This window comes from Bacillus rossius, chromosome 15 (genome assembly GCF_032445375.1).
Source record: "Bacillus rossius redtenbacheri isolate Brsri chromosome 15, Brsri_v3, whole genome shotgun sequence".
Lineage (NCBI taxonomy): Eukaryota > Metazoa > Arthropoda > Insecta > Phasmatodea > Bacillidae > Bacillus > Bacillus rossius.
In genome coordinates, this window is record NC_086342.1 from 39,339,760 (window position 1) to 39,365,790 (window position 26,031).

At 41.2% G+C, this 26,031-nt stretch overlaps 1 protein-coding gene across 1 annotated transcript; it reads right to left on the minus strand.

Annotated features, from left to right (window-relative positions):
* Positions 1-17,356: 17,356 nt before the first annotated feature.
* LOC134539381 (uncharacterized) lies at positions 17,357-21,600 on the minus strand. Its single transcript, XM_063381369.1, has 2 exons — positions 21,023-21,600; positions 17,357-20,842 (listed from the first exon to the last, which is right to left on the minus strand). The coding sequence occupies exons 1-2, from the start codon at positions 21,211-21,213 to the stop codon at positions 19,654-19,656; spliced, it is 1,380 nt and encodes a 459-aa protein (XP_063237439.1). The 5' UTR covers positions 21,214-21,600; the 3' UTR covers positions 17,357-19,653.
* Positions 21,601-26,031: the final 4,431 nt, after the last annotated feature.

A 26,031-nucleotide genomic window follows, 5' to 3' on the forward strand; every position in this document is an offset into this window, starting at 1 on the left:
TTTTTAATTGTGACCTTGAACCAATACTCTACAACGCTTACAGTTGATACTCAGTAGGTAACTGCTCCCTGATAATGGCGACTGCAATGCCCATCGAAACTTCGCTGAATTATTCGCCAAGGACGCGGCTACAACCCAGAAACCAAGCTACTAAAGGTGCACACATGAAACATTTGTAAGAAAAACTAGGTTAGTTTTCATCAATTAGACGTGTCATTTGTTTGAAATAGTCTAAATGAAACTGTTATAGTATACCACTGAATATGGACATGCTGTACAGTGAGTTCACTTGGCCGGCGACTGGTGCTGGTCGTGTGAGACGTGTGCGCCGCTGGTGTATGTGCGGCGCAGTACAGGACTGTGTTGCGTGTTGCAGACATCGAGGCGGAGTGCCAGGACGACTACATGAAGATACGCATCGGCTTCAACGGCTCGTTCGCAGGATTGCTGTACTCCGCAGGCGAGTCCTTGTCTCTTCTTCAGTCGGCCGTCTACCTTTTACATTTTGCCTTTTCTCTTTACCTTTTACCTTTTGCCTCTGCATTTTGCCTTTTGCCTTTAGACGCGAATGAGTGGCTTTAAACACGCGTTTCTAAATATTTCTGTACTTCTTACCTCCCTATTGATGATTGCTGAATAATTCACAACGAAATATGCATTACTTTCAGCTTAACAGTTAAATAATATCAGATGTTAACTTTTATAACAATTATGTGACACGTGGTGTCACTAAACAGTAGGTTGTACCAGCTAATATATTTTTTTTTTTTTTGCAAAACTAAACATTTTCACTAGCAGTTGAAAGCTTTGGCTGTTTCTTCATACCTTCACTAAATGTTAAACCAAAGTAATAGTTTGCTTATTCACAAATATATATATATATATATATATATATATATATATGTGTGTGTGTGTGTGTGTGTGTGTGTTAAGTTTTTTCATAGTATGAGGGAGCAATTTTTCGTTGCAAAAAAAAATACCGGCCAATATAAGCCTCTATGTATGAAAAATTTAGTGTTTTAATGTCTAAAATTTAGGTATTTCAGTTCAAATTAATTGGACAATAAAATTTTCGCCTAAAAAGTAAGTTCGGTAAGACAAAACAAAGGCGGTCGTGTTGTTTTATAAACCTTTCGGGATCGTGTTGTAGTTATCCCAAGATCAAGTGCACTTTCCAAATAGTAGTTTTATCAACATTTTTAATTTGACAGCTAAATATTTTATCTAAAATTTCTGACAATAAATAAAATAAATGGTTAGCCAGCCTCGTTACTAAGAAAACAAAGTACCTCATTTAATTGAATGTCATAATTTGGATGAAAAGGCCATTTCTAAGCCTCAAAAATACACCTTTTGTTTACGGAAATCTCTCTGCTATATTCGTTGGGATTAATAGTTTTCTGGTAACAGTATGGAAGCAAGACGTTAGGAATAGGATGTGTGGAATATTTGCTTATTAATAATTGCCACAAGGAAAACGAACCCCCCACTCACTGCCAGTTTGCATAGCAAACCACTTTATATCTTATAATAAATTTTAACGCAAGTTTCGTTATAATGTATAGTTAACATCTTTGTTTATCAATACTCACTTCATTATGGTATGTTTACGATTCCTCCTAACGAGTTTATATCGATATTTTATCAAAACTAATAGTAATAACCATAATATAACTAATATTTGTTTTGCTAACCAATCAATAACCAGAGTGACTACATCTTTGCAACAGATATCCACTCCATAGACTAATGCCACAAATAACTATGACCTCCAAAGGCTAATAAATACATAAACTAATCCCTCTATAGTCTAATAACTCTATATAATTAAACACCTATTAACTAAACCTACAAAAATAAATATTTTTTAGAATTATATTTCCATAAAAAAACATAAAAAACTGAATTAAATCATACCTCCGTGAACTGACAAAAACAATTTTTAAAAAAATCCATAATATTTAACGCAAAACACTAAAATAAATCTATATAAAAATACATCCATAGACTTACTATTTAAATGATAAAAACCTTCTATAACTAACATCTCCATACACTTATACCGCTAAAGATTAATACTTTAATTGATAAAAACCTCCAAAGAATAAATCACCCTAAACTTATACCTACACTCCTAATAACTACAAAACATAACACCACCATAAACATCCAACAACTAAACCTCGACTATCTAATAATTCCGTAGGATAATATTCCTTCAAAGGCTGTTACCGTCATACAATGACAACACTATATACATCAATACAGTAACATCGCCACAAACTGATTCATCAACAGACTAGACACCTCCACAGTTTGACGTCTATATACTGACACCTCCACAGACTAGACGCCTCCACAGACTAGACGCCTCCACAGACTATATGCCTCCACGCACTAGACGCCTACACGAACTAGACGCCTCCACAGACTAGACGCCTCCATAGACTAGACGCCTCCATAGACTAGACGCCTCCACAGACTATATGCCACCACAGACTAGACGCCTCCACAAACTAGACGCCTCCACATACTAGACACCTCCACAGACTAGACGCCTCCACAGACTAGACACCTCCACAGACTAGACGCCTCCACAGACTAGACGCCTCCACAGAGTAGATGCCTCCACAGACTAGACGCCTCCACAGACTAGATGCCACCACAGACTAGACGCCTCCACAAACTAGACGCCACCACATACTAGACACCTCCACAGACTAGACGCCTCCACAGACTAGACACCTCCACAGACTAGACGCCTCCACAGACTAGACACCTCCACAGACTAGACGCCTCCACAGACTAGACGCCTCCACAGACTAGATGCCACCACAGACTAGACACCTCCACAGACTAGATGCCACCACAGACTAGACGCCTCCACAAACTAGACGCCACCACATACTAGACACCTCCACAGACTAGACGCCTCCACAGACTAGACGCCACCACAGACTAGACGCAACCACATACTAGACGCCTCCACAGACTAGACGCCTCCACAGACTAGATGCCACCACAGACTAGACGCCTCCACAGACTAGACGCCTCCACAGACTAGATGCCACCACAGACTAGACACCTCCACAGACTAGACGCCACCACAGACTAGACGCCACCACATACTAGACACCTCCACAGACTAGACGCCTCCACAGACTAGACGCCACCACAGACTAGACGCCACCACAGACTAGATGCCACCACAGACTAGACGCCACCACAGACTAGACGCCTCCACAGACTAGACGCCACCACAGACTAGACGCCACCACAGACTAGATGCCACCACAGACTAGATGCCACCACAGACTAGACGCCTGCACAGACCAGACGCCTGCACAGACCAGACGCCTGCACAGACCAGACGCCTGCACGGACTGACGGCTGTGTCGTGCTGTGTGCAGGCTACGCCTACGACCCGGACTGCGTGTACATCAACGGCACGGGGCGCGACTACTACGAGTTCTACATCCAGCTGAACCGCTGCGGCACTCTGGGCAAGAACACGCACCACGAGGACAGCAGGAAGTCTCCCACCGTGAGTGCCTGCCTCCTCCCTCTTACCTCTTCGCTCTTCCTGCCTTTGTAGCTACGTCATTACCTTCATTCTAGTGTGTATTTATATTTGACACTTTTATGTTATGACTATAAATCATAACAAAAATTATTACATGATAGTTTCGCTATCCATAGGCTATGCATGACCTGTGATGTTCACTAAAGCAAATTTTACGGAGAGAAAAAAAAAGCACTGTGATATGCCGAATTTTCGATATTTCGGCTCCTAAAGAAGTATAACTTCCGTTCGCAATGTACTTCCGTTCTCTCATGCATGCGAGTATCCGGAAGTTCATGTATGTAAGTTTTTAGACAAAATTGTAATCGGGTTTGTTGAATTACACATTAGAGTCACATTTCAAGGTCACGATCTTGTCCAAGATGGCCGCCGTTACGTCAGGATCCAATATGGCGGCCGGTCATTGACCCCCGCGCACCCTAGTACCCTGTGCTGTTGTGTAATGTAGTCCAGCCTATGCTGGAGTGTTGTAAAGTTGTCGGCCTGGACTCGCCGGGCTGGCGCAAGGGAAGCCTAAGATGTACATCAAGTTCTGTCCCTGCCCGATTACACCCGAACAATTCACCTTCGGCCAACCTCGGATTTATTTATATATATTTATATTTCTCTGTTTATTTTAATGTAGCTATACTGACCTAACTAACCGTCCATAGTGTTCTAAAGTGTTTTAATGTAGCTAACCTAACGGACCAGTTTTAATATTTGAATTCATTGTTCCTGCGCAAGAATCAAACAAGTCCCGAGGTTGGCCGAGGGAGAATGTCCGGGCGTGTTCGGGCAGAGACTGAGCTTGGGCTTGTCGCTGTGTTGTGCAGAAGAACTTCATGTGGAACACGGTGACGGTGCAGTACAACCCGCTGATCGAGGAGGAGTGGGACGAGCACTTCAAGGTCACCTGCGAGTACGGCTACGACTTCTGGAAGACCGTCACCTTCCCCTTCTTGGACGTCGAGTGAGTCACGCACCTGTTGCGGCGCTCGGTCTTTAGCCCCCTTGCGACCGCGCGACCTTGGAAACTGTCCGGTCGCCTTGCCTGGGGCTCGGTTCTTAAGGGGTGCCTCCCATTCAAGGTCAAGATTTTATATTTACAGTAATTACAGAAAAACTTGTAGACTTTTTCAATTGTTTAACTCTCACGAAATGAAAAATATATATACAGCGTATACTTTTTGCATAATTAGCTGCCAAAGTTACATTTTTAATGTTTTTTGGTTGTACAAATAAGGGTAATTTAATTTATTGCATAGCTGAAACTTTTGACGTGACAACGTCTAATAAATCAATGAACGCCGACTGCACGCACGAAAAAGTGTCCCGTTACGCGGTGTCTCGTTACGCGGTGTCCCGTTACGCTCATTGTACGCTTGCGCCGCATCTATCTCTCTTCCACTCGATTGGAACAACCATCGATTTGACTTTTTCGAGGCACATTAAACTTGAAACACTCCCATTCGTTTCCTACTTTTCCTATCATCGTCCTATCCTTAACAGAATAACACAGATTAGAAGAAGTTAATTAGCAAACATGTATAAAAGTTATAGTTAAAATAATCTCTTCGTTAAAGTAATAAACATATTTGAATTACTGAGTGCAAATAAAAGTAAATTTATCAATAAAATTGTAGATTTCATTTCACCCCTTCTTTGTATCCATACAAAATAGTGATAATTCAATAAAAATGATTCAATTTTATTCATAAATTATGCAATCATTTCATCAATGTTTTGTTATGACATTTTCACGTTAAACTATCGTCCGTAAACCGACTTAACAGACAACCAATTTTTTTAGGTTTAACTGCAATGCCACTGGCTACTTCAAGAACTGGTTTGAATTTATTACAGAAAATATTAATTAATTTTACCTGGCATTACAAAATTCTCTAATTTATTACGATTTTGACAGTCAAGAAACATGAAATTAGTTTTTGTGATAGAAATGCAAACAAAATCAGTTTCAATTCTGCAATAAATTAAATTCTCCTTATTTGTACAACCCAAAAACGTTAAAATTGTAACTTTGGCAGGTAATACTGCAAAAAGTATGCGCTGTATATATTTTTCATTACGTGAAAGTTAAACAATTGAAAAAGTCTAAAATTTGATGAGTGATTAATATAAAAATAAAATCATGACCTGAAATGGGAGGCACCCCCTTAACTGCGTTCTGCGAGCATACTATATACGTGTGACTGTTCTTGGGTTCCCCACAACCAGTGTGTCACTTCACGAGCTCCCCAGATGCGAGGCTATTGCCCATTCCATTTGACTCCGGTTCATTCACGTGGCCAGTGATTGTAGCCTCGCTCGCGGGACCTCGGAAACTGGCGATGTGACGACGTGAGCGACTCCCGCCTGTGGCTTGTCTTCAGTATCTGAGAACACAGCAAAGAGACCCCGCAGATGCGAGAACCCTTCATCGCTACCGCCGAACCCAAGTAGTCGTCAAATGGGGCACCCACCTGTTGCAGTATAAGCATGTGTACATATACAGGGTAATTATAAAGTCCGTGAAACATTTCAAAAAATCGGTACAGTGAAATGGCTAAGAATTATGTAACAAATTATATACCACGTGAAAGATAAACTCTCAAAGTTTTTTTTTCTTCACTAGTTATAAATTTTCTACGTGTCCACCTTGCGTCACACGACACACATCTAATCGATAGTCCAATTCTGCCCATACCCGACCCAGGAATATCAGGAGTGATGGTAAGAGCAGATGCTACGATGCAGTGTCTCAATTCATCAAGGTTCTGTAGTAGAGGTGGAACATAAACACTATCCTTGATGTATCCCCACAAGAAAAAATCGCAAGGTGTCAAGTCCGGTGATCGTGGTGGCCACGGGAGTAGCACTTGGTCAGCGGCCGTCCCACGGCCCATCCAGCGATGTGGCAACGTCTCGTTCAGATAATCTCGTACCACATTGTGGTAATGAGGTGGAGCACCATCTTGTTGGAAGATCAAGTCCCTGCTATCAGCTTCAAGTTGTGGCATAAGCCACAATTGCAGCATGTCGAGGTAGGTGATAACAGTGACAGTTCTCTCAGCGAAGGGGCCATAAACTGTCTTGTTTGACACGGCACAGAACACGTTAACTTTTGGCGAATCTCGGACGTGTTCGAGAGTTGCATGTGGATTCTCTGTCCCCCATATGCGTGTGTTGTGTCGGTTGACTCTTCCTGAGAGATGAAAAGTGGCTTCGTCACTGAAGATTAATTTGCTTGCAAAGTCATCGTCTTCAAGACGGTTCTGCATGGCAATGCAGAACTGCAGTCGGAGCAATTTGTCATCGTGGCTGATGGCTTGCAGAAGCTGCAATTTGTACGGCTTCACTCTTAATCGCTTACGAAGAATTTTCCACACTTTTGGCTGAGGGATGTTCAATTATGCACTAGCCCGATAAATTGACTTCTTGGGACTCCGCACCATTACGTCCCGTACACAATCCACTGTCTGTTGTGACACGCCTGGCCGACCCGACCGTTTTGCGTCGCACAAACAGCCGTCTTCCTCGAATTTATTGTACCACTTCATTATGCTATTGTAAACTGGTGGTGTTTTGTTAAACTTGCCACGGAAAGCTCTTTGGACACTCACTACCGATTCGCTACGGGCGTATTCAAGCACACAAGAGGCTTTCTCTGCCTGGTTCGCAGCCATTTTCAGCAACTACATGCACTAGCACCCCTGTCGGTTATTTTTTAAAATAGCTTTTTGGCGCAACATTCAAAAAAAATTTGAGAGTTGTTCTTTCACGCGGTATATAATTTGTTACGTTATTCTTTTCCATTTCGCTGTACCGATTTTATGAAATGTTTCACGGATTTTATAATTACCCTGTACTATTTTTATTTTGACACCGCATATATTCACTGTAACTATTTTACAATACTGTTTTATATATGCAATCGATAGATTTTGACGAGAGCTGACGATTAAAACCCAAACGAACGTCTTAGCTTCTCCGAGTCGAAAGTTATACTAAATGGAAATCTCGAAACTCAAGCAAAATGACCACAAAATGGCAGCGCTTCCCCCTCCACCGCGCGCGATGCGTCACAGTCCTCACTTAGCGTGACGAATTCTTTGATCCTTTAGCTATCCAGTGGTGTAATTAAATTTTCGATGGAGATGATAGATATGTAGCTGCAACACCGAACTGTATCCCCCGATTTTGTTCTCATTCGTTTTTTGAATTGCCTCCCACAATGGAAGCAATTTTAAAGACGTGTTCATGTCAAAAACGCTATGCTATTTGCCAGCGCTGAACAGCTGTCATACGTCACTCGAGGGAGACTGGATGTTGCACTTGAGGTCGTGACATCACGAGGCTAGGGCGTTAAAGAATCACACCCCAGGGAATGATATGGTAGGTTACGGCTCCCTGATGATGGCGACTGCAATTTCGACCGAAACGTTGGTGAATTATTCGCCAAGGACGCGGCTACAACCCAGAATCCAAGCTACTTCAGACAATGGCCGTGAAAGCCTCCGAACATTATTAACGATATGGTTTGTTTTGCCTCACTACGAATAAGTGACGGAGATAACTATTTTGATTATAAAATCTGTTTTATAAAGCAAAAAAAAAGTATTGTTTTAAAATCAAAAATATTTATATTTAGTGTGGTTTACAGTATATTAACAAAAGTATTTAGTTATTGGTCAAAAAACTGTTTTCTTTTTCAGTGTCTGAATGGTCGTCATCATTAGGAACCGAATTGCTAGAGGACTACACTATGTACTAAAAGTATTTTTGATAAGAATTATGGTTTTCATATTGAGTGACAATTATATAATAGTGACGAAATAATTCTCAATTGAGAAACATAAATTTAACTTACTTAAATATAAATAAAAAAATTCTGTTAAGAAAAAAAAATCAAACATTTTGCCCGATGCATCAGAGACTCCCTACAATGTAGCCTGCGCTTGAAGTGATTAGATTTCCAAGCAGTAGACCATGTAAAGCCGACCCATGTAGTGCAGTTGGCTGCAAGGCTGGCTGTGTTGAGCCGACCAGGGTAGATCAGTTATTTGAAGTTCCGGATGTGTTGAGCCGACCAGGGTAGAGTATTTGGCTGTAGTGCAGAATGTGTTTAGTTGAAAAAATTAGTAAAGTTGGCTGAAAAGCCGGCCATTTTGAGACGACCATGGTACTGGAGTTGTCTGGAGTGTCGGCAGTATTGAGCCGACCAGTGCAGTGAAGACAGTGTTAGAAAGACAAGTTTATTGTAGTTGTCTACAGTGCCGGCGAGTTGAGCTGACAAAAGTAATTCATTTTCCTGGAGCGCCATCCATGTTGAGCCCACCCGGGAAGCAGGGCCGGTGCAAGGTCAATTGGCGCCCTAGGCGAAAAACCTTAATGCCCCTCCCCCCCCCCCCCCCCAACACCGTCGGACACCCCAAAAAAAAAATTTTCTTGCCTCAAAATACATCATGTAAGCCTAAGATTTTGTAAACAATCAAATGTAAAAGGCTTGTGTGTTTTTTTTTTTTACTTTTTTACTTATTACAAATCATAAACAGGTCACCGTGGACTTTAAATAATTACTTATATCAATATAAACATTCCAAACTGTTACAAAAATCCATTTTCATCTAGTTTCAATAATCGTTAAACATATGATATGAGCTGTTATGTGTCGTGCTGCGCCGCCCCCAGCTACTTGGCGCCCCAGGCGGTTGCCTAGTTCGCCTATATGGACGCGCCGGCCCTGCCGGGAAGTGCATTTGGCTGCAGTCCCGTCTGTGTCTAGCAGACCAGGATAGTGAAGTTAGATGGAGTGTCAGTCGTGTTAAGGCAACCATGTTGAGCAATTGGCTGCAGTGTCAGCCGTGTTGAGCGAACCATGTTAGTGCAGTTGGTGCAGTGCCGATTGTGTTGAGCTGACCAGGGTAGTGCGATTAGATGCAGTTCCAACCAGGATTGTGCATTTGGCTGCAATGCAGGATGTCAGCCGACCAGGGTAGTAAAACTGGATGCAGTACCAGCTGTGCTGAGCCGACCAGGGTAGCGCAGTTGGCTGTCGTGGCGACTGTGTTAGGTCGAGCAGGGTAGTGCAGTTGTTTGCAGTGAGGAACGTGTTGATCCGACCATGGTAGTTAAGTTGTCTGCAGTGATGAGCCGACAAGGGTAGTAGATATAATTGTAGTGCCGGCCGTGTTGATCAGACCAGGGTAGTGCAGTTGAATGGAGTGTCAGCCATGTTGAGCCGACCTTGGTAGTGCAGTTTGGGCTGGGATGGCTGTGTTAAATGGCATATGTTTGTGCAGTTAGATGCAGTAAGGGTGCATTATGATTATCAGAGTTGTTACGTTGGCAGCTTAGTCTGCCAATTGAGCCACCCAGGATAGTACAATTTGCTGTATTTCCGCCGTGTAGAGCTATGCAAGGAGATTTTAATACTTATATAGAAATATATTGAGATTTATAGAGGGATATAAAGATAGATATGGATAGAGAGATAGAGAAAGATGTTTCGTTTTTATGTACCTACTTCAAAAAAATACAAAAAAGTTAAATAGGCTTAGAATCGCATGCCGGACATTAGCTAGTGTTAAAATAAAAATGTATAAATGAATTTAATGAATACTCTAACGCAAAAAAGGAAAACTATTATCAGAGGCTAAGCAAAGTTAGGATCATGAAATAGGACATGTGACCTAATCAAAAATAATCATGACTTTTATAAAAATTTACTAAAGCTTTGTTGGTTCTTAAATACCCATTATATTTTACTTTAATACGTATAATTTTTTAACATAAAGGATCCTACTACTTAAACATTTATAAGCAAACCAAAAAAAAATATTAAATCTGCATTTTACAGCTCAAATGATTGCCAAGAAAATGTTACCAAAGCGGGACTGCCTACAATAATGAATAGTTTTTTATATAGTTTTGACAAGTCAAGTATCACCTACTGAGCGAGATGCTCACTCGTGTAAAGTACACAATCCCACCACCAACAGTGGGGTTCAAACGCTACATCCCTTGGAGCTCTTTCGTAAACATTGCTACGAGCCGGGAGGGGGGGGGGAAGCAAAAGAACTAAAATAAGGTAGTAGCAGCAAAGGTACAGGATGCCGGGAAACCCGGCCCGCCACAGTAAGGAACGAGGTGTCGGAGAGAGCGACTGGGCTGCTGCAGGGTGGCGACGGGCAACCCCGTGGTGTTCACGCTGTCGCCGCCAGAGTGCTACATGGAGATACGCAACGGCTACGGCACCTCGGGCACCCGTGTTACCGGCCCCGTCAGGGTCGGCGACCCGCTCACCCTCATCATCTACATGCGCAGCAAGTACGGTGAGTGCTACCCCTTCCCTCACCCCCTGCAACCCTGCAGACGAGAGAGCCACACCCCAAGTTCATGCTCGCTTGGAGAGGTTAGCTACATTATAAATACTTGAAAACATTGTGGATGGTTGGTTATATTAGGTAAGTATAGCTACATTAAAAATACTGTAAAATAATTTTATGGTTGCTTAGCAAAGAACTTTTTAATATGTAGCTATCCAGGGCTAGGAAACCGTTTACACGATTTCACAGTATCTTTAATGTAGCTATCCTAACCAAATGAACCGTCCACAATGTTTTAAAGTATTTATAATGTAGCTAACCTAACCTAATGACCATTAGTTATGATGAGTTACAATGAACAAAAACAACCGAAGACGCACGATCGGGAGTTTGGCTGTCTCGCCTGTGGAGAGAAGGCTGCCCGCATCTCGCAGGTCACTGCCGCCTCAATGATCCTGGGCCTGGCCCGCGGAGTGGTCTCGTAGCCGTCGGAACTGTCACAACGTCACAGTCGACCTAGCGCTCGAAGATGGCAGAACAATGGCGTCCTAGTTAAGCCACTTCGGCGACGGGGTGTGGGGACCTGCGTGAACTTACAGAGGGCCGGAGATTCAGTGCTCCTTGAGGGGACGCGGGGAGGGGGGAGGGGGGAATTGGTAGTCAGAAAGTGGCTGCGCTAATGCTAGGTCGTTTTTCCTGCCTGCCAGAGGTCGTCTCTAGCAGCCTCGTAACAGTATTGTAAATTAAAATATGTTGTTTAGGAACATTGAAAATTACCAAAATAAATATTTTATTAATTGCTTATCGCACCTGTGACAACAGTTATAATTCAAACCATCAGCTATAATATAATAACTTAGATTAAATCAAAATACATATATGGAACTAAAACCATTTGAAAAAATGGAGTTAAGGAGTCATCTAAAGTCAGGATAACTTTGTGACGCGATGAGTATTAGTTAGTGAACCAGGTGGTTCGGAATACATTACGCCAGGAGGTACACATCACAGTGAAAATAATTAACTATTCACGTCATAATCCAACATTCGCCTTTCTTTTTTTTGAAACTTTTTTTGACGTGACAACGTCTAATAAATCGATGAACGCCGGCTGCACGCACGAAAAAGTGTCCCGTTACGCACATTGTCCCGTTATGCTGTGTCCCGTTACGCTCATTGTACGCTTGCGCCGCATCTATCTCTCTTCCACTCGATTGGAACAACCATCGATTTGACTTTTTCGAGGCACATTAAACTTGAAACACTCCCATTCGTTTCCTACTTTTCCTATCATCGTCCTATCCTTAACAGAATAACACATATTGGAAGAAACAGCAAAAACATGTATAAAAGTTATAGTTAAAATAATCTCTTCGTTAAAGTAGTATACATATTTGAATTAATGAGTGCAAATAAAAGTAAATTTATCAATAAAATTGTAGATTTCATTTCACTCCTTCTTTGTATCCATACAAAATAGTGATAATTCAATAAAAATGATTCAATTTTATTCATAAAAGTATGCAATCATTTCATCAATGTTTTGTTATGACGTTGTCACGTTAAACTATCGTCCGTAAACCGACTTTACAGACAACCAATTTTTTTTTTCCTGCAGATGGGTTTGACATCGTGGTGAACGACTGTTTCGCTCATAACGGAGCCACCAAGAGAATTCAGTTGATCGATCAGTACGGGTGAGTACAGTCTGCACGAAACACAATGTGTGAGCTGATTCATCTTAGCAATTCATGTGATAGCAGGCAGACTAAATCAGTATAGTTTGGTTAGTTTACCCAATCAAAATTATACATATTGGCCTTTGTAGTTATCATTTTTATCTTCTGGCAAAATTAAATGTCTTGCAAATAAACTGACACACAAAATATTTTGTAGATAATTTTAGCTATTATAAATATAATTAGTTAACAGCTGTTTGATTTGAAATTAACTTTACCGGTGCTGAAAAAGCCAATAAATGCTTCTTGACAACTTTTTACTCAATATTTTACCAAAAAAAACGTACATAATCCTATTTACATATTACCTGTACTGACATAATTATGTCTGTCATTTACCATTCCACGATAAGTTGAACACAAAAACGTTCGTAAACATTTGTTGTATTATTACATTTTATTGATATTTACTTCTGTAAAACATAAAATTAATTTTTAAATGACGTTTTATTCAACTTAATGGCTATTTTATTCAATTAAATGCAAACAGACTTACGCTTTGGTTTTCGCTGTATTTTATCTTTTATTATTTATGGAACTTTGATAATTCTTTATCCGTAACAATAAATCAATATACTGTCAAATACATTTATTTTCTTTTATCAATATATCCCATTAAGTGTTACTTTTTTGTCGCTCAATGTCTTTATTTCGAAGAAAATATATCTTAACTATGTTCACAGAATCTTTTCTTCCTCATACATGCGTATTCTATGTCACCTACTTCTAATGTTAACACCTACTCACTATAACAAAGTATCTTGGTTGTTCTCAGCCACGACTCGCTGACCTTTGTTCTAATCCTTACTAATACCTGTATTATAAATGCGAAAGTAACTCTGTCTCTATGTCTGTCTGTCGCGCTTTCACGCCAAAACTACTGAACCGATTTAAATCAAATTTAGTACAGAGATATTATAGAGCCTTACAAAGGACATAGGCTACTTTTTAATGCCAAAAAAAAGTTTTAAGGGGTTGAAAATGGGGGATGAAAAGTTGTATGGAAGTATCGTCATATTTGAGTTAGAAGCTTGAAACTTATTTTTTAGGCTGTTGAATCGATATAAATAAATATGACATTCAAAGTTTGTAAAAGTTTTACCCTCAAGGGTGTAAAATATCAATAGGGAATAGGGGATGAAAGTTTGTATGGAAACACGTAAGGTTTATGTGAATGTTTTCTAAGTTTGCGAAAAGAGACAAAATATTAGAGCTATTCTGATGTAACATTTACGGAGTCATTACAAAATGTGAAACTGAAGTTAACAACGCGAGTAAGAAACTTGCCAAGCACCGCGCCGTACAAAATGAGCGCTGTGCAGACGCGCGGATGGTAAGAGGGGGAGGGGTGTTGGAGCGCGGCGCGGTGTAGGTGGGGAAATATGCCTAGCGTGCTTACCCGAACAGGCAAACACGTGAGGGCAGACGACGGTGCCACACGAATGCGAATATAAATAACCATAAATAATAAATAAAAAATAATAAAAAATAAAGCAGCATTTGCAATAACAATTAATAAAGCTCAAGGACTGATGCTAATAGTTTCAGGAGTTCATTTAGAAAAAAAATTGTTTTTCCCATGGGAAAAACTATGTGGCATGCTCAAGTGTATCAAATCCGAAATTTTTTTATGTTTTGGCAAAAGATGAGAAACACTGCAAATAGCTCATTAAAATATTTATACGTATGTGTCTTATTTGTAAAATAATTAGCCTAATTAATTAAAAATGCTACCCAAAGACACTATTCCACGCGGAAGAAATCGCGGGCACAGCTAGTTCCTAATAAAAACTTGCATCTTGAGCCTGCTGGAGTGGACTTAGACTTACAACTACACAAACGTGTACCGCTGGTGGTCTGACCATTCTCCGTCAGGCGCTACGTGTAGGCCAACATAACACTGGCATGATGCGAACCTGAACAACCAACCTTCTGCGATGTTTCGTAAACGGTACTTAACTTGGATTCCCTCATAAGAGTTAGCTCATCAGCTGAGTGTCGAGTGTGGTGAGCGGTGTCGAGTGTGGTGAGCGGTGTCGTGTGTGATGAGCGGTGTCGAGTGTGGTGAGCGGTGTCGTGTGTGATGAGCGGTGTCGAGTGTGATGAGCAGTGTCGAGTGTGGTGAGCGGTGTCGTGTGTGGTGAGCGGTGTCGTGTGTGGTGAGCTGCGTCGTGTGTGGTGAGCTGTGTCGTGTGTGATGAACGGTGTCGAGTGTGATGAGCGGTATCGAGTGTGGTGAGCGGTGTCGAGTGTGGTGAGCGGTGTCGAGTGTGGTGAGCGGTGTCGAGTGTGGTGAGCGGTGTCGAGTGTGGTGAGCGGTGTCGAGTGTGATGAGCGGTGTCGAGTGTGGTTAGCGGTGTCGAGTGTGGTGAGCGGTGTCGAGTGTGGTGAGCGGTGTCGAGTGTGGTGAGCGGTGTCGAGTGTGGTTAGCGGTGTCGAGTGTGGTGAGCGGTGTCGTGTGTGGTGAGCGGTGTCGAGTGTGGTGAGCGGTGTCGAGTGTGGTTAGCGGTGTCGAGTGTGGTGAGCGGTGTCGAGTGTGGTGAGCGGTGTCGAGTGTGGTGAGCGGTGTCGAATGTGATGAGCGGTGTCGAGTGTGGTGAGCGGTGTCGAGTGTGGTGAGCTGTGTCGTGTGTGGTGAGCTGTGTCGTGTGTGGTGAGCGGTGTCGAGTGTGGTGAGCGGTGTCGAGTGTGGTGATCGGTGTCGAGTGTGGTGAGCAGTGTCGAGTGTGGTGAGCGGTGTCGAGTGTGGTGAGCGGTGTCGTGTGTGATGAGCGGTGTCGTGTGTGGTGAGCTGTGTCGAGTGTGGTGAGCGGTGTCGAGTGTGGTGAGCGGTGTCGTGTGTGATGAACGGTGTCGAGTGTGGTGAGCGGTGTCGAGTGTGGTGAGCGGTGTCGAGTGTGGTGAGCGGTGTCGAGTGTGGTGAGCGGTGTCGTGTGTGATGAGCGGTGTCGAGTCTGGTGAGCGGTGTCGAGTGTGACGTGCTGCAGGTGCCCCGTGGACGACAAGCTGATCAGCAGGTTCCGCGGCTCGTGGAGCGAGACGGGAGTGTTCGAGACGCAGGTGTTCGCCTACATGAAGACCTTCCGCTTCACCGGCTCCCCGGCGCTCTACATAGAGTGCGACGTGCGCATGTGCCACGGCCGCTGCCCGGTCAGTCCTGCCATAGAGTAGCTGCCACGCAGACTGATTCTTCTCATACCTTCCTTTCAGCAAGCCTCTACTTTCATGTCCCACCAAAAACACCTAGTCAGTGGTGCTAAATTTGGTCTAAGGATCCTGATTATTCAGTATTTCCTTTAATTAGAAAGTTGTGTTTATTTATCTTGTGCAGACCCACTATATATTTGTTCTTTTTTTAATACGAATTCATTGAGTCTAATTTGTATATTTTCTCCCAAATAATTAAATGACTTTTTTGTTATTGGCCAGTTTATATATTTATTTTGTTTGTGTCCACTTTTCTTATTGTATTATTTATAATTTTGTTTTATTCTAAACGGCATCGTTGTTTCAAATAAAGTTAGAGGGTTATGATGGCATTGAAAATGTTACTAACGCTACCATGTTTGTTAGAAAAGTTGGATGATAAAGGGAAAGGTCTATAAACTATTTTACATATAACCTGGTTCTACTAACTAAAATAATTACAGTATGAATGTCGTGCGAGAAATAATTATGTGTGATAATAAAAATTATGTTTCTGTAAGTTTAAAAAAATTCGCTGAAATTTTATTTTTATCAAATTACGAATACTGTTGAGTTATATGTGTATACCTGTGATTATGCATTTGAATCCAGCACCGTGATATGTTACTTAATTCAGAAACGAGTGTGATTCGATTACGGGGCCCTGGACCCTGGATTGGAGACCCCCCCCCCCTCCTCTTCCTTTCACAATTTTACAGTCACGTGCTACATAATAATTGCATGGTTATTTCTGGCCTACACTCATTTTTAGATTATTTAACCTGAAAACACAGGGTATAATTATGGTTACTATTTTACAAGTCCGAACTAAGTTTTATTTATGAAATATTTGTCTTTGTGGAGGGCCATGTGACGCAGTGTGACATAGTGTGACGTAGTATGACGCAGTGTGTCGGAGTGTGACTCAGTGTGACTGAGTGTGACGGAGTTTGACGAGGGGTGGTGTCGGGCCGGGTTGCAGAGCCAGGCGTGCCACTGGAGGAACGCCAAAGGCCTGAGCAAGCGCTCGGCGGAGGGCGACACTAGCGCCGCGCCGCGGCTGCAGTCGGAGAACGTGAGCCTGTTCCAGTCGCTGCGAGTGCTGCAGGACGGCGAGAACGACGGCGAGGCGGCCGCGCTCAACGGTCAGCTTACAAACCTACTTGTTTCACGCTATCTTTGGTCGGTGTGCGCCGGCTTCCACGGCCAATGTCTGAAGTAGCTTGGCTTCTGGGTTGTAGCCGCGTCCGAGGCGAATAATTCACCGACGTTTCGGTTGACATTGCAGTCGCCATCATCAGGGAGCAGTTACCTACACCGATGTTTCGGTTGACATTGCAGTCGCCATCATCAGGGAGCTGTTACTTACAGTAGGTAACTGCTCCCTGATGATGGCGACTGCAATGTCGACCGAAACGTCGGTGAATTATTCGCCAACGACGCGGCTACTTCGAATATACAGGTGATCTAAAGTACAATGTACTAAAAGAGATTCCACAGATGTATCGGTTCCAAAAAAAACACTAGGAATTGTTATACGGTACTACAGTGTATAAAAGCAAACCATTAGGTCAGCATTTCTCGAGCTCAGCTTAGTAGGAACTGAAGATGCAAAAAAATCTTGCTTGTGAATTCCTTTGAAAGATCTCAAAATCCCAGTCGCTAATATGATAGGAATTGGCACAGATAATACTGCTGTAAGATTCGGAGTAAAAATTGGTCTTTTCAAACTACTCAAGAGAGAATTTTTTTTAAAAAAAAATTGGTATTGATCCGTTGCGTATGTGATTCTCTATAACTTGCAGTTTCACACGCCTCAGAAGAATAGAGGTTTTTTTTTTTTTTTTTTTTTAAACGGAAACTACAATTGGTTTTTGAACTCTCACAAAAGAAAAGAGGAATATAAAAAGATTTATGAGACAATAAATTGCGGGAAACAGCCACTACAAAATTTCGAAAGTCTGTGCAACCTGTTGGCTTTCAATTGTACGCAGGATTCTGGAGCAGTGGGAAGAACTTCACTTTCAAGAGTTCAAGACATTTGCTACACAGCTGATCTTTTGCATGAGATGCATTGTGATGATTTGAACCAACTCTTTACATGTTTTACTTTAAGCATACTTTAAAAGACGTACAAATAGCACTAAAAGCATTTGAAAGTGAAGACACTGGCCCCAGTGTTTCTCTCGGCGAGACCGTGTTGAACGATCAGAGCCTGTCTTGTCTCTCTCCCCGGGTGCCTGGGTGGTCCGTGTCCTGATAACCATGTGAATGACGTCACATTGTCATGCGGGAAAAAGCCCAGTCCACAACTACAATGTCCGATGTCCGAATATATTGATTTCTGAAGTAGTCACCAGAGTGTAGCAAATACCTACACAACGTCAACATGATTGTTTTCAGATTGATTTTATTTACTATTTTCATGCTTTGTAAATGTGCACGGAACTAAATTTTGAATATTTAATTAACTTGTAAAAAATTTGTGGAAGGTCAATAATATTTATTTTCATTTATTCTGTAGCACAAAAGTTAGTAAGTACGTCCCAGCATGGATGCTGTGTTGTTGCAGGCACCCTGGCGGATCCCAACAGCGTCTGCATGAGGGTGGGCGCCTTCACAGCGCTGCTCGGTGAGTCTCCCGGCTCTTGGGCCAGTGTTCTCGTCAGAGGGACCACCGCTCGCCCTTCTTCGCTGCACTGCACTGCATTTCCTCCGTGGCCCCCACATCCTGGACCCCCTCCCTCCGTGTTTTACAGTCACGTGCTACATTATAATTGCGTGGTTATTTCTCACCTACACTCTTTTTAGAATATCTAACCTGAAAATACAGGGTATAATTGAATCGCTTATTTATGAAAAGGCATAAGTCAATTCACTTAAAGTTGTGGGAATATGCAAAAAACTATATCATATCTGTTATAAGTTTCATACATCAAAATTAATATTTTTTTACTACTCTGTACCTAAATGTCACTACATTGACAAGTGCATGCTTTGCAAGTGTTTCATTACCTGCGAGAAAAAAATTGTTAAATATCACAGACTTAGGCCCTTTTATAACTTAACCTTGCAAGTCAACAAAACTTATGTAATAAAATATTCCAATCGAAATACAATGATGTAATTCAACCTAGATATAGTTCAGTAAACGTGTACACCATATTATTGAACACTTTACGCCATTTTCACTGACCTTATAATGCATAACATCACAGGCATACCCTCTTTAAACAACACCACAAAAGTTATGTACTAAAGCATCCTTTCACTTTAAACAACAGTGATGTAAGACTACACATTGTTTTGAAAACATGTACAAAAGGTGTTAATATAACTTCACACTTTGTATGTTATTATGTAACAATGTCTGTTACAATGGCATGGTAGCTCAGTCTGTTTGCTTGGTAGGCCACTGGATAATCTCATCGTAGAAGTCTCTGTGTTCACCTGGAACATAACGGAGAACCTTCTTTAAGTCAATAATCTTCTTTGCATTAATTGGCACATTTTTCGCAGGATACGCCTTTTGAACAGGAATAGTAGGATTCAAACTTTTGTCGGATGATTGACGAAGCACAAAAGTATGTGACACAAGGCCGCCAATGAATTCGGAAGCAACTACAGTACCTTTATGGCGACTGTTGTACTGGAACTCTACAAACCTTGATACAGCAAAGTCTTGCTTCTGGCTTCGCGGAACTGCTTTACTCTGGCTTTCCAATGATAAGCATGTCTTTTTGTAATGGCTGGGCCACCAATTCTTGAAGTCCAACACGTCATCAGATGTTACCATGTTGACTGTGAATTTTCCAGGAACTCCTGCAGATGTAATAAGTTAGCAGACCTCCATGGGTACATAGTATCTATCAGTCTTTTTAAGAACACGTTTCACCAGTGCAAAATCACGATCGCAAGCAAGATATGAATGACCACGTATCGGAAACCGATGGATAATAATGTCAAATCTGTTGGTGTCAGTAAGTGATAACAAGAATCTTACCATGCAATTGTTCTTATTCTGCCCTCCGCAAGCATCACCGTAAAGGTGCAGTTCTTTAACACATGGAGGCACGTTGTCACTTATGTATTTGTGGAGAAAAGAGCATGTTTCATTTGGCCCTTTATTTGCCTGCCCTTCGTGATATAAAAATAAACTCGCCTCATCTGTTTTCAGGTTATGTATGGCAAAGGGAAACACCGAAAGCTGGCGATAGTAAAAAAGCTCTTGTACTGGAATGCAGGGCAGTGAAATGTTCTGCATATAATCAAACGTTAACCCTAACACACTATCATTGTTTTTGCAAATGTGTTTCGTGTCTTTCATGCTTGTGTAAAACTTGTTACTCCTTCTTTCATGAATGGCCAGCTCGGCCATGGCAACTCGCTTAGCACATTCATTAAGATTAGGATTTTTTATCTTGACCTTCAGTTGTTCACATTCTCCACAGGTGTCTATCTGTGGTCTCCCAAAGTGGAGATTGAAATTTTCCCTGAAAATCTTGTAATAGAAAGAATACTTAACTTTACAATCAGGAAATTTCTCTTTGAACAGTGTATGCATCTTCTTTATATCCAACTGCGCATCAAGATATTTATATTCTTTGGATGCATGGTGGCTTATCTTGACAGGAAATGAAGATATGTGGTCTTTGATGGCCTGAACATCACCAACAGGCACCGACTTCCTATTGTTTTGTTGGCCTCGCATGTCTTTTGGAGTTTGTCCACATAGTAACAATGTTTGCAGTCTCCTTACCCTCTTGGCAGATACTCCATATAACTGAATGAATGCTTTCTTGCACACTTTCACTCTTCGTTCTTGAATAACTACATGGAAAGTGAAGGAGGATGACCTTTTTCCAGACTTGTCACCATTCCTTGGTCGGCGATGTTTAATTGGCACAGCGTCAAGCAAACCTTGAAGATAGATGTCTTGCTCATTCTTGCATGAAAAGGAATGTATAGCATCAAGTAATTTCCCTCTCTGTGCAATGTCAATCTTGTCATAGCATTTTCTTGCACATCTAAAACAATAAAAATAATTTTTTTATGAGTCGTGCGAGCTATTTTAAATATTTCCAAATTATCAATAATAGGTAGTTAACTAATACATTTCTACAAACTGAATTATGTTTACGTGAGTGAAATCTGAAAGATGAATGAATATAAATCTTAAAAGAAAATAATATGAAGAATTAGGTTACCTGCACGACTCGGTAGTACTTTTAGTTTTCACAACATTCCTTCTGTAGTTTGCATACTCCTTTCCTTGCAGACGAGCTCGTTTAATTCTTTGACATTTGTATTCTTCCACATTTCGCACACCTTTTTTACGTTTCATGGAATGGTTACAATCATTTTCCACACAAGTCTTATTAGACTCCATTTCACTCATTTTCTACTAGTAAACAAACCAAAAGTAACTGAAAGTACACAACAAAACAAATGATAGCAGAATATACCAGCATGCAACACTGCATGATACTGCCAAAGAGGTCGGAAGAGTATACTGCTATTTGTTTTCTCTTTGTAACTAGCTGCAATTATATGGTTATGAAAGGACATAAGTCCACTGATTAATAGCTGTAATCATTTGGTTATGAAAGGACATAAGTCCACTGACTAATTCCTTTTCATAACTAAACTAAATTTTCTGGCGGTCGGTAAACCCACTTCCATGCATCAGACTAGTGCCTTTTAGTAACTAAACGATGCGTATACACCCACAGATTGGCATCCTGTATTTAACTCATTTCTTCAAAAAAGTTGACTTATGCCCTTTCATAAATAAGCGATTCAATTATGGTTACTATTTTGTAAGTTCAAACTAAGCTTCATTTATAATATATTAATAGGTTTTTCTTGTTTGTAAATAATTATAATAGTTAAACATTTAAAAATAAGCAGGACTGGGCCCTGGACCCAGGGGTCCACCCAGCGCCAACCTTGTGGGGGCCGTGATTTCCTCGTAACTTCACTATCAAAGTTAGATAATTAAAAATATAAAAAACTTTTAAAAATACAGCATATCAACGTACACTTAATTCTGAATAGATATACATTTAGGATTTTTGTCATTACCAACCATCCAGGATTGTGTAAGTATTTGGAAAGTTCGGCTTTGATGCGAACATGACCGCATGTCCTCTTGGCTACTGGAGTGTTGCCTTGTTGCCAGCGAAATTCGAATCCACGCGCTACTGTTCAGGCCGGAAGTTTGTACGGTTGCTTCTCCGGACAATCGCATGTTTTGGCATTCCTTGCCACCCATTAGATTCACACCTGGAAATTCCCCATAATCCTGTAAATAATTTTTGTACCAGCATCTACTATAAATAAGGATCAGTGGCGGATTTACTAGCAGGCTGAGTAGGCTAGGGCGGCAGATTTTTGGGGCGGCAAATTTGGGGAACGATTTTTTTTTTTTTACGTACCTCATAGAAATCAAAAAGATTTCTGCATGACAGTTTTCTGTTTTCTGATATTTTACAGATAGAAGTCTGCAACAAATTTTGCCTATGACTGTCCTCTCTCCCTTGTCATTGTACGTTCCGTGAATCCGTGTAGCTAACTTCCATATTCTAGAGTAAAACAGCTAGTTCGCCGCCCCCCCCCCCTCCCCCCCGCAAACCAGTAATTGGCCTCTGCTCCCTCTGCCCACACTTTGAATGAGTGAAAAGAGCGAACTTGGACATAGCCCTTCGTATGGCTTTATGTACACCAGCGACAAATTGTTCGGATGAGAGAAGATTTTCTTGTCTAAAAAGGGTAAATCATTATCTGAGATCGACCTTGAGCCAAGAAAAATTAAACGTTTTAGTTATTTTGTACATAGAGTCGGAATTAACGAACAAGATTAGGTACTTACGACGATATCATCAATGATTTCTCCAACAAAATATCTCAATGATTTCTCCAACAAAAAATCTCGCAAAATGGTATTGTAACAAACTTTTATAACTTGACTGAGTTGATAATTTTTAACTGTTTGTAAGCGCAAAAAAATAAATATTTATTCACGTTTACCAAATGTACATTATTGTGTAAGTAGCATACACTACCCTGCCTTATTAATCGTACATGATTGAGCTTTTATTAGCTAAAAAATATACCCAAAACTTATTTTACGTGCAATTTCAACGAAATTGTTGGATTGTAAAAATAATCTCGGAGATGAAAATTGTAGAGGCAAGGGCGGCAAAAACTTTACATCCTATACCTTGAAAATTTATAAATCCGCCACTGATACGATGCCACTAACGAAGGTAAATGTGAACATATTCTGTTACCCCAGGCTAACAAAACTTACTTGTACGTTATGTACCTATAGGATGTTTAGAAAAAGTAACCAACGTAGGTAAAGTGACTTTTGAATGATTCTATGAATTGAACATACACAGGTTGCTTTCAAACATCAATCATCGACCATGCGAGGCATGGCGATTCCTTACAAGAAAATAATACAAGTCATCACTGAAGGAATTAAGTGCCCCTAAAAATTAAATATTTGAAACATCCTGTTGCTGAGGGTGTAGTTGGTTATGGCGGTGCAGGTGTGAGCTGCGCGGTGCTGTGTCTGCTGGGCGCGGCGCTGGGCGTGCTGTGCTGCCGCCTGCGCCGGCTCAAGAGCCAGGACGACGTGGTGGCCATGACCAAGGAGACCGCTGTTGTGGCGGGCTCCACCTTCGGCCCCGCCGCCTTCATGAGCCACAAGGGCCGCATCAACTGAGGGCCCGGCGAGCCCCCCGGCCAGGAGACCGGCGCGGAGGACCGGGGCCGGTCCCCGCTTCTCCGGCCGGTCTCGCGCCCCCTCGGTGGGTGAGGCTGCTTCTCGGACAACATGTCGGCTGGGTTCATTCCCCCGTCGTTTATTCACCCGGTGAATTCATCACGACGGCTTTTTGCATTTCACATGTTGTCACAAATGTTATCAGCAAACATTCACATTAAGTAAATGTTATCTAAATGCAGGAAGAAACACAATTGTTCATGATTATGAACAATTGTGGGTACATTGGAGAAATTTGTGACCCCGCAATAAATGAATGAGAGCTATCTGAATACACCCACGGCAGTGGCTCGCTTGGCGGTAATGACAAGGAAACAAAATATCTCAGCGTGCAGGCCCCTGGCCTTAGATCTAATTGTGATTTAATTTGACACACAGCATCCATGTGCTATTTCACTTGTAAAACAACACAAGCTACAAAAATTAAAATATGCGACTGTCAACGTACTTTTCCAGGTAGAGGGGAAGGGCTACATCCCTGCTGCACTAAGGAAGTGCCTCCTTCCTTCCCCCAAACACTCCCCTTCTCGGGCGCCTGGGCCCGTCCCTGTCACAGCCCTTCGTCATGTGGACTCGTCAGACTGATGTAGCGCGAGTCTCACCGATTGGTGCGACCAACGTTTTCTACCCGTCATCATTTTCATACATAACTTGGAAAGTAACACGTTCTTTTTCTGTTTGTATTACTGGTAGTCCTTAAAGGTACATTAAAAAACTTTTTTTATGTTACATAATCTATTGTAATATACATTTAACATCATCCAAATTCATGAAATACCACTCACTGACATCATAAAAGTTGATCACATGAACCAGTCAAACTTTTCGCAACCAAAACCACACCAAGCCTTCAATGTGGGTGCTCGCCACTTGCAAGAATCTTCCCACAGCAATGAACAAACACAAAAACACTTTGCCCCACTTATATGCTGTAATACCATCTAAAAAAAACACAACAGGAATTAGAATCTACACATGGGAAGTATAAAAATTGAGTCTTTCAAATCTACAATGGTAACCCAGTAATGCTGCACTTACATATTTATTATTGAAGAAATTTGTCTAAAAACCCCAGTCATATCATGATTTTACAGCAACTTTTTTTTTTAGGCAAGTACATGTCCATTCTGTGTCAGCTATAAACACGCTAGTTTAGAAACTGTAAAAAGAATGCGTGACAAATGTGCGTGATGTTGCGATTCTGGTCCCATTAAGCAGCAAGGCAGTTGCAAGGTAGCAAGTCTAGCTCGCTACTAGGCCTGTGCAGATACTAGCTTTTTTTATGCAAAGCGAGTATTAAATTGAATTTTTAAAATTTTCACAGAGTCTAATTGAATTGCGAACATTTTACTCTGCGAAACTGTATTAAACCTTTTTTTTTATAAAATACAGGATTGAAATTAAAAAAAACTGTTTTACATTTGTAATGTTTGAAATGATTAAGTGATAACCGATTGGACTCTACATATAACATCATTCATAAAAATTATGCAATAACAATGCATAAAATCAATACTGTGCATTCATAAAAGCAGATGGAGTGCCTTCTTTGATTTTTTTTTAAAGTAACCAGCTTTGTTGAAGCTACAAAAATACAACAACAAAAAAGAGCTTATCTTTGGCTTCCAATGTTTTAAAGTTTTGCAGCAAATGCAAAGCTTCACACCATACACTAAACTTTGCATCCGAACTAAAGCGTCAAATAAAATGGTTAGCAAATTTCCTGGCTAAGTCAAAAATCAACCATTAAAAGGAGCTTCAATTGATTCGCCTAGTCGAAGCTTCACACAGGCCAACTTGCAACCATTAAAACATTTCTGCTGCACCAATGGCCAATCAAATCTCGGATGCAGTATGTGGCTCAGCTACACCCACGCTAATGGAAATACCAAATACATACAAAGTTATAGGTCAGAAATACGACTAGGGAATTATAGTTCCATACATCATCCATAAAGGAAACCGTCAGGGTGTCCACACAAATCTGTAAAATTTCCCAGGCTTCCCCACACCAAAATTTTAAATTTCCCTAACTTGTCTAATTCAATAATTTACCTGTTTAATTTTTCTGAAAGAAATAAAGAAAGTCCAGCCTTTACCATCCCCATTGTTGGTCTAGTTCTCTCTATATTTCTTTATTTCAAACAGAACTTACATATGTTATTTTATAAAGTGTATTCTAAATCATGACATGTTTCCCTCCAATTATTAACACTAGGGAATTTCCACTAAATTCCATGACTTGCCTAACATTCCCTGAATGTGGAAACCCTGTCAGAATATGAATCTCACGAGAGACCACAATCCTACTTGCCAAGCAAAAATATTAATATCTGCCTGACATTTTTCCAAACTGCAAATAACATGCAGAATATACCTGTGTATAGTTTGCAATGCTCATATGGGTAGTGAGACATCCATAGA

Bases quoted from the DNA above. Each gene is read 5' to 3' on its own strand.
- LOC134539381 (XM_063381369.1), bottom strand. From the start codon at position 21,213: ATGAGTGAAATGGAGTCTAATAAGACTTGTGTGGAAAATGATTGTAAC. The intron at 20,843-21,022 runs GTAACCTAATTC...TTATTGTTTTAG, and splicing joins AGTACTACCGAGTCGTGCAG to ATGTGCAAGAAAATGCTATG.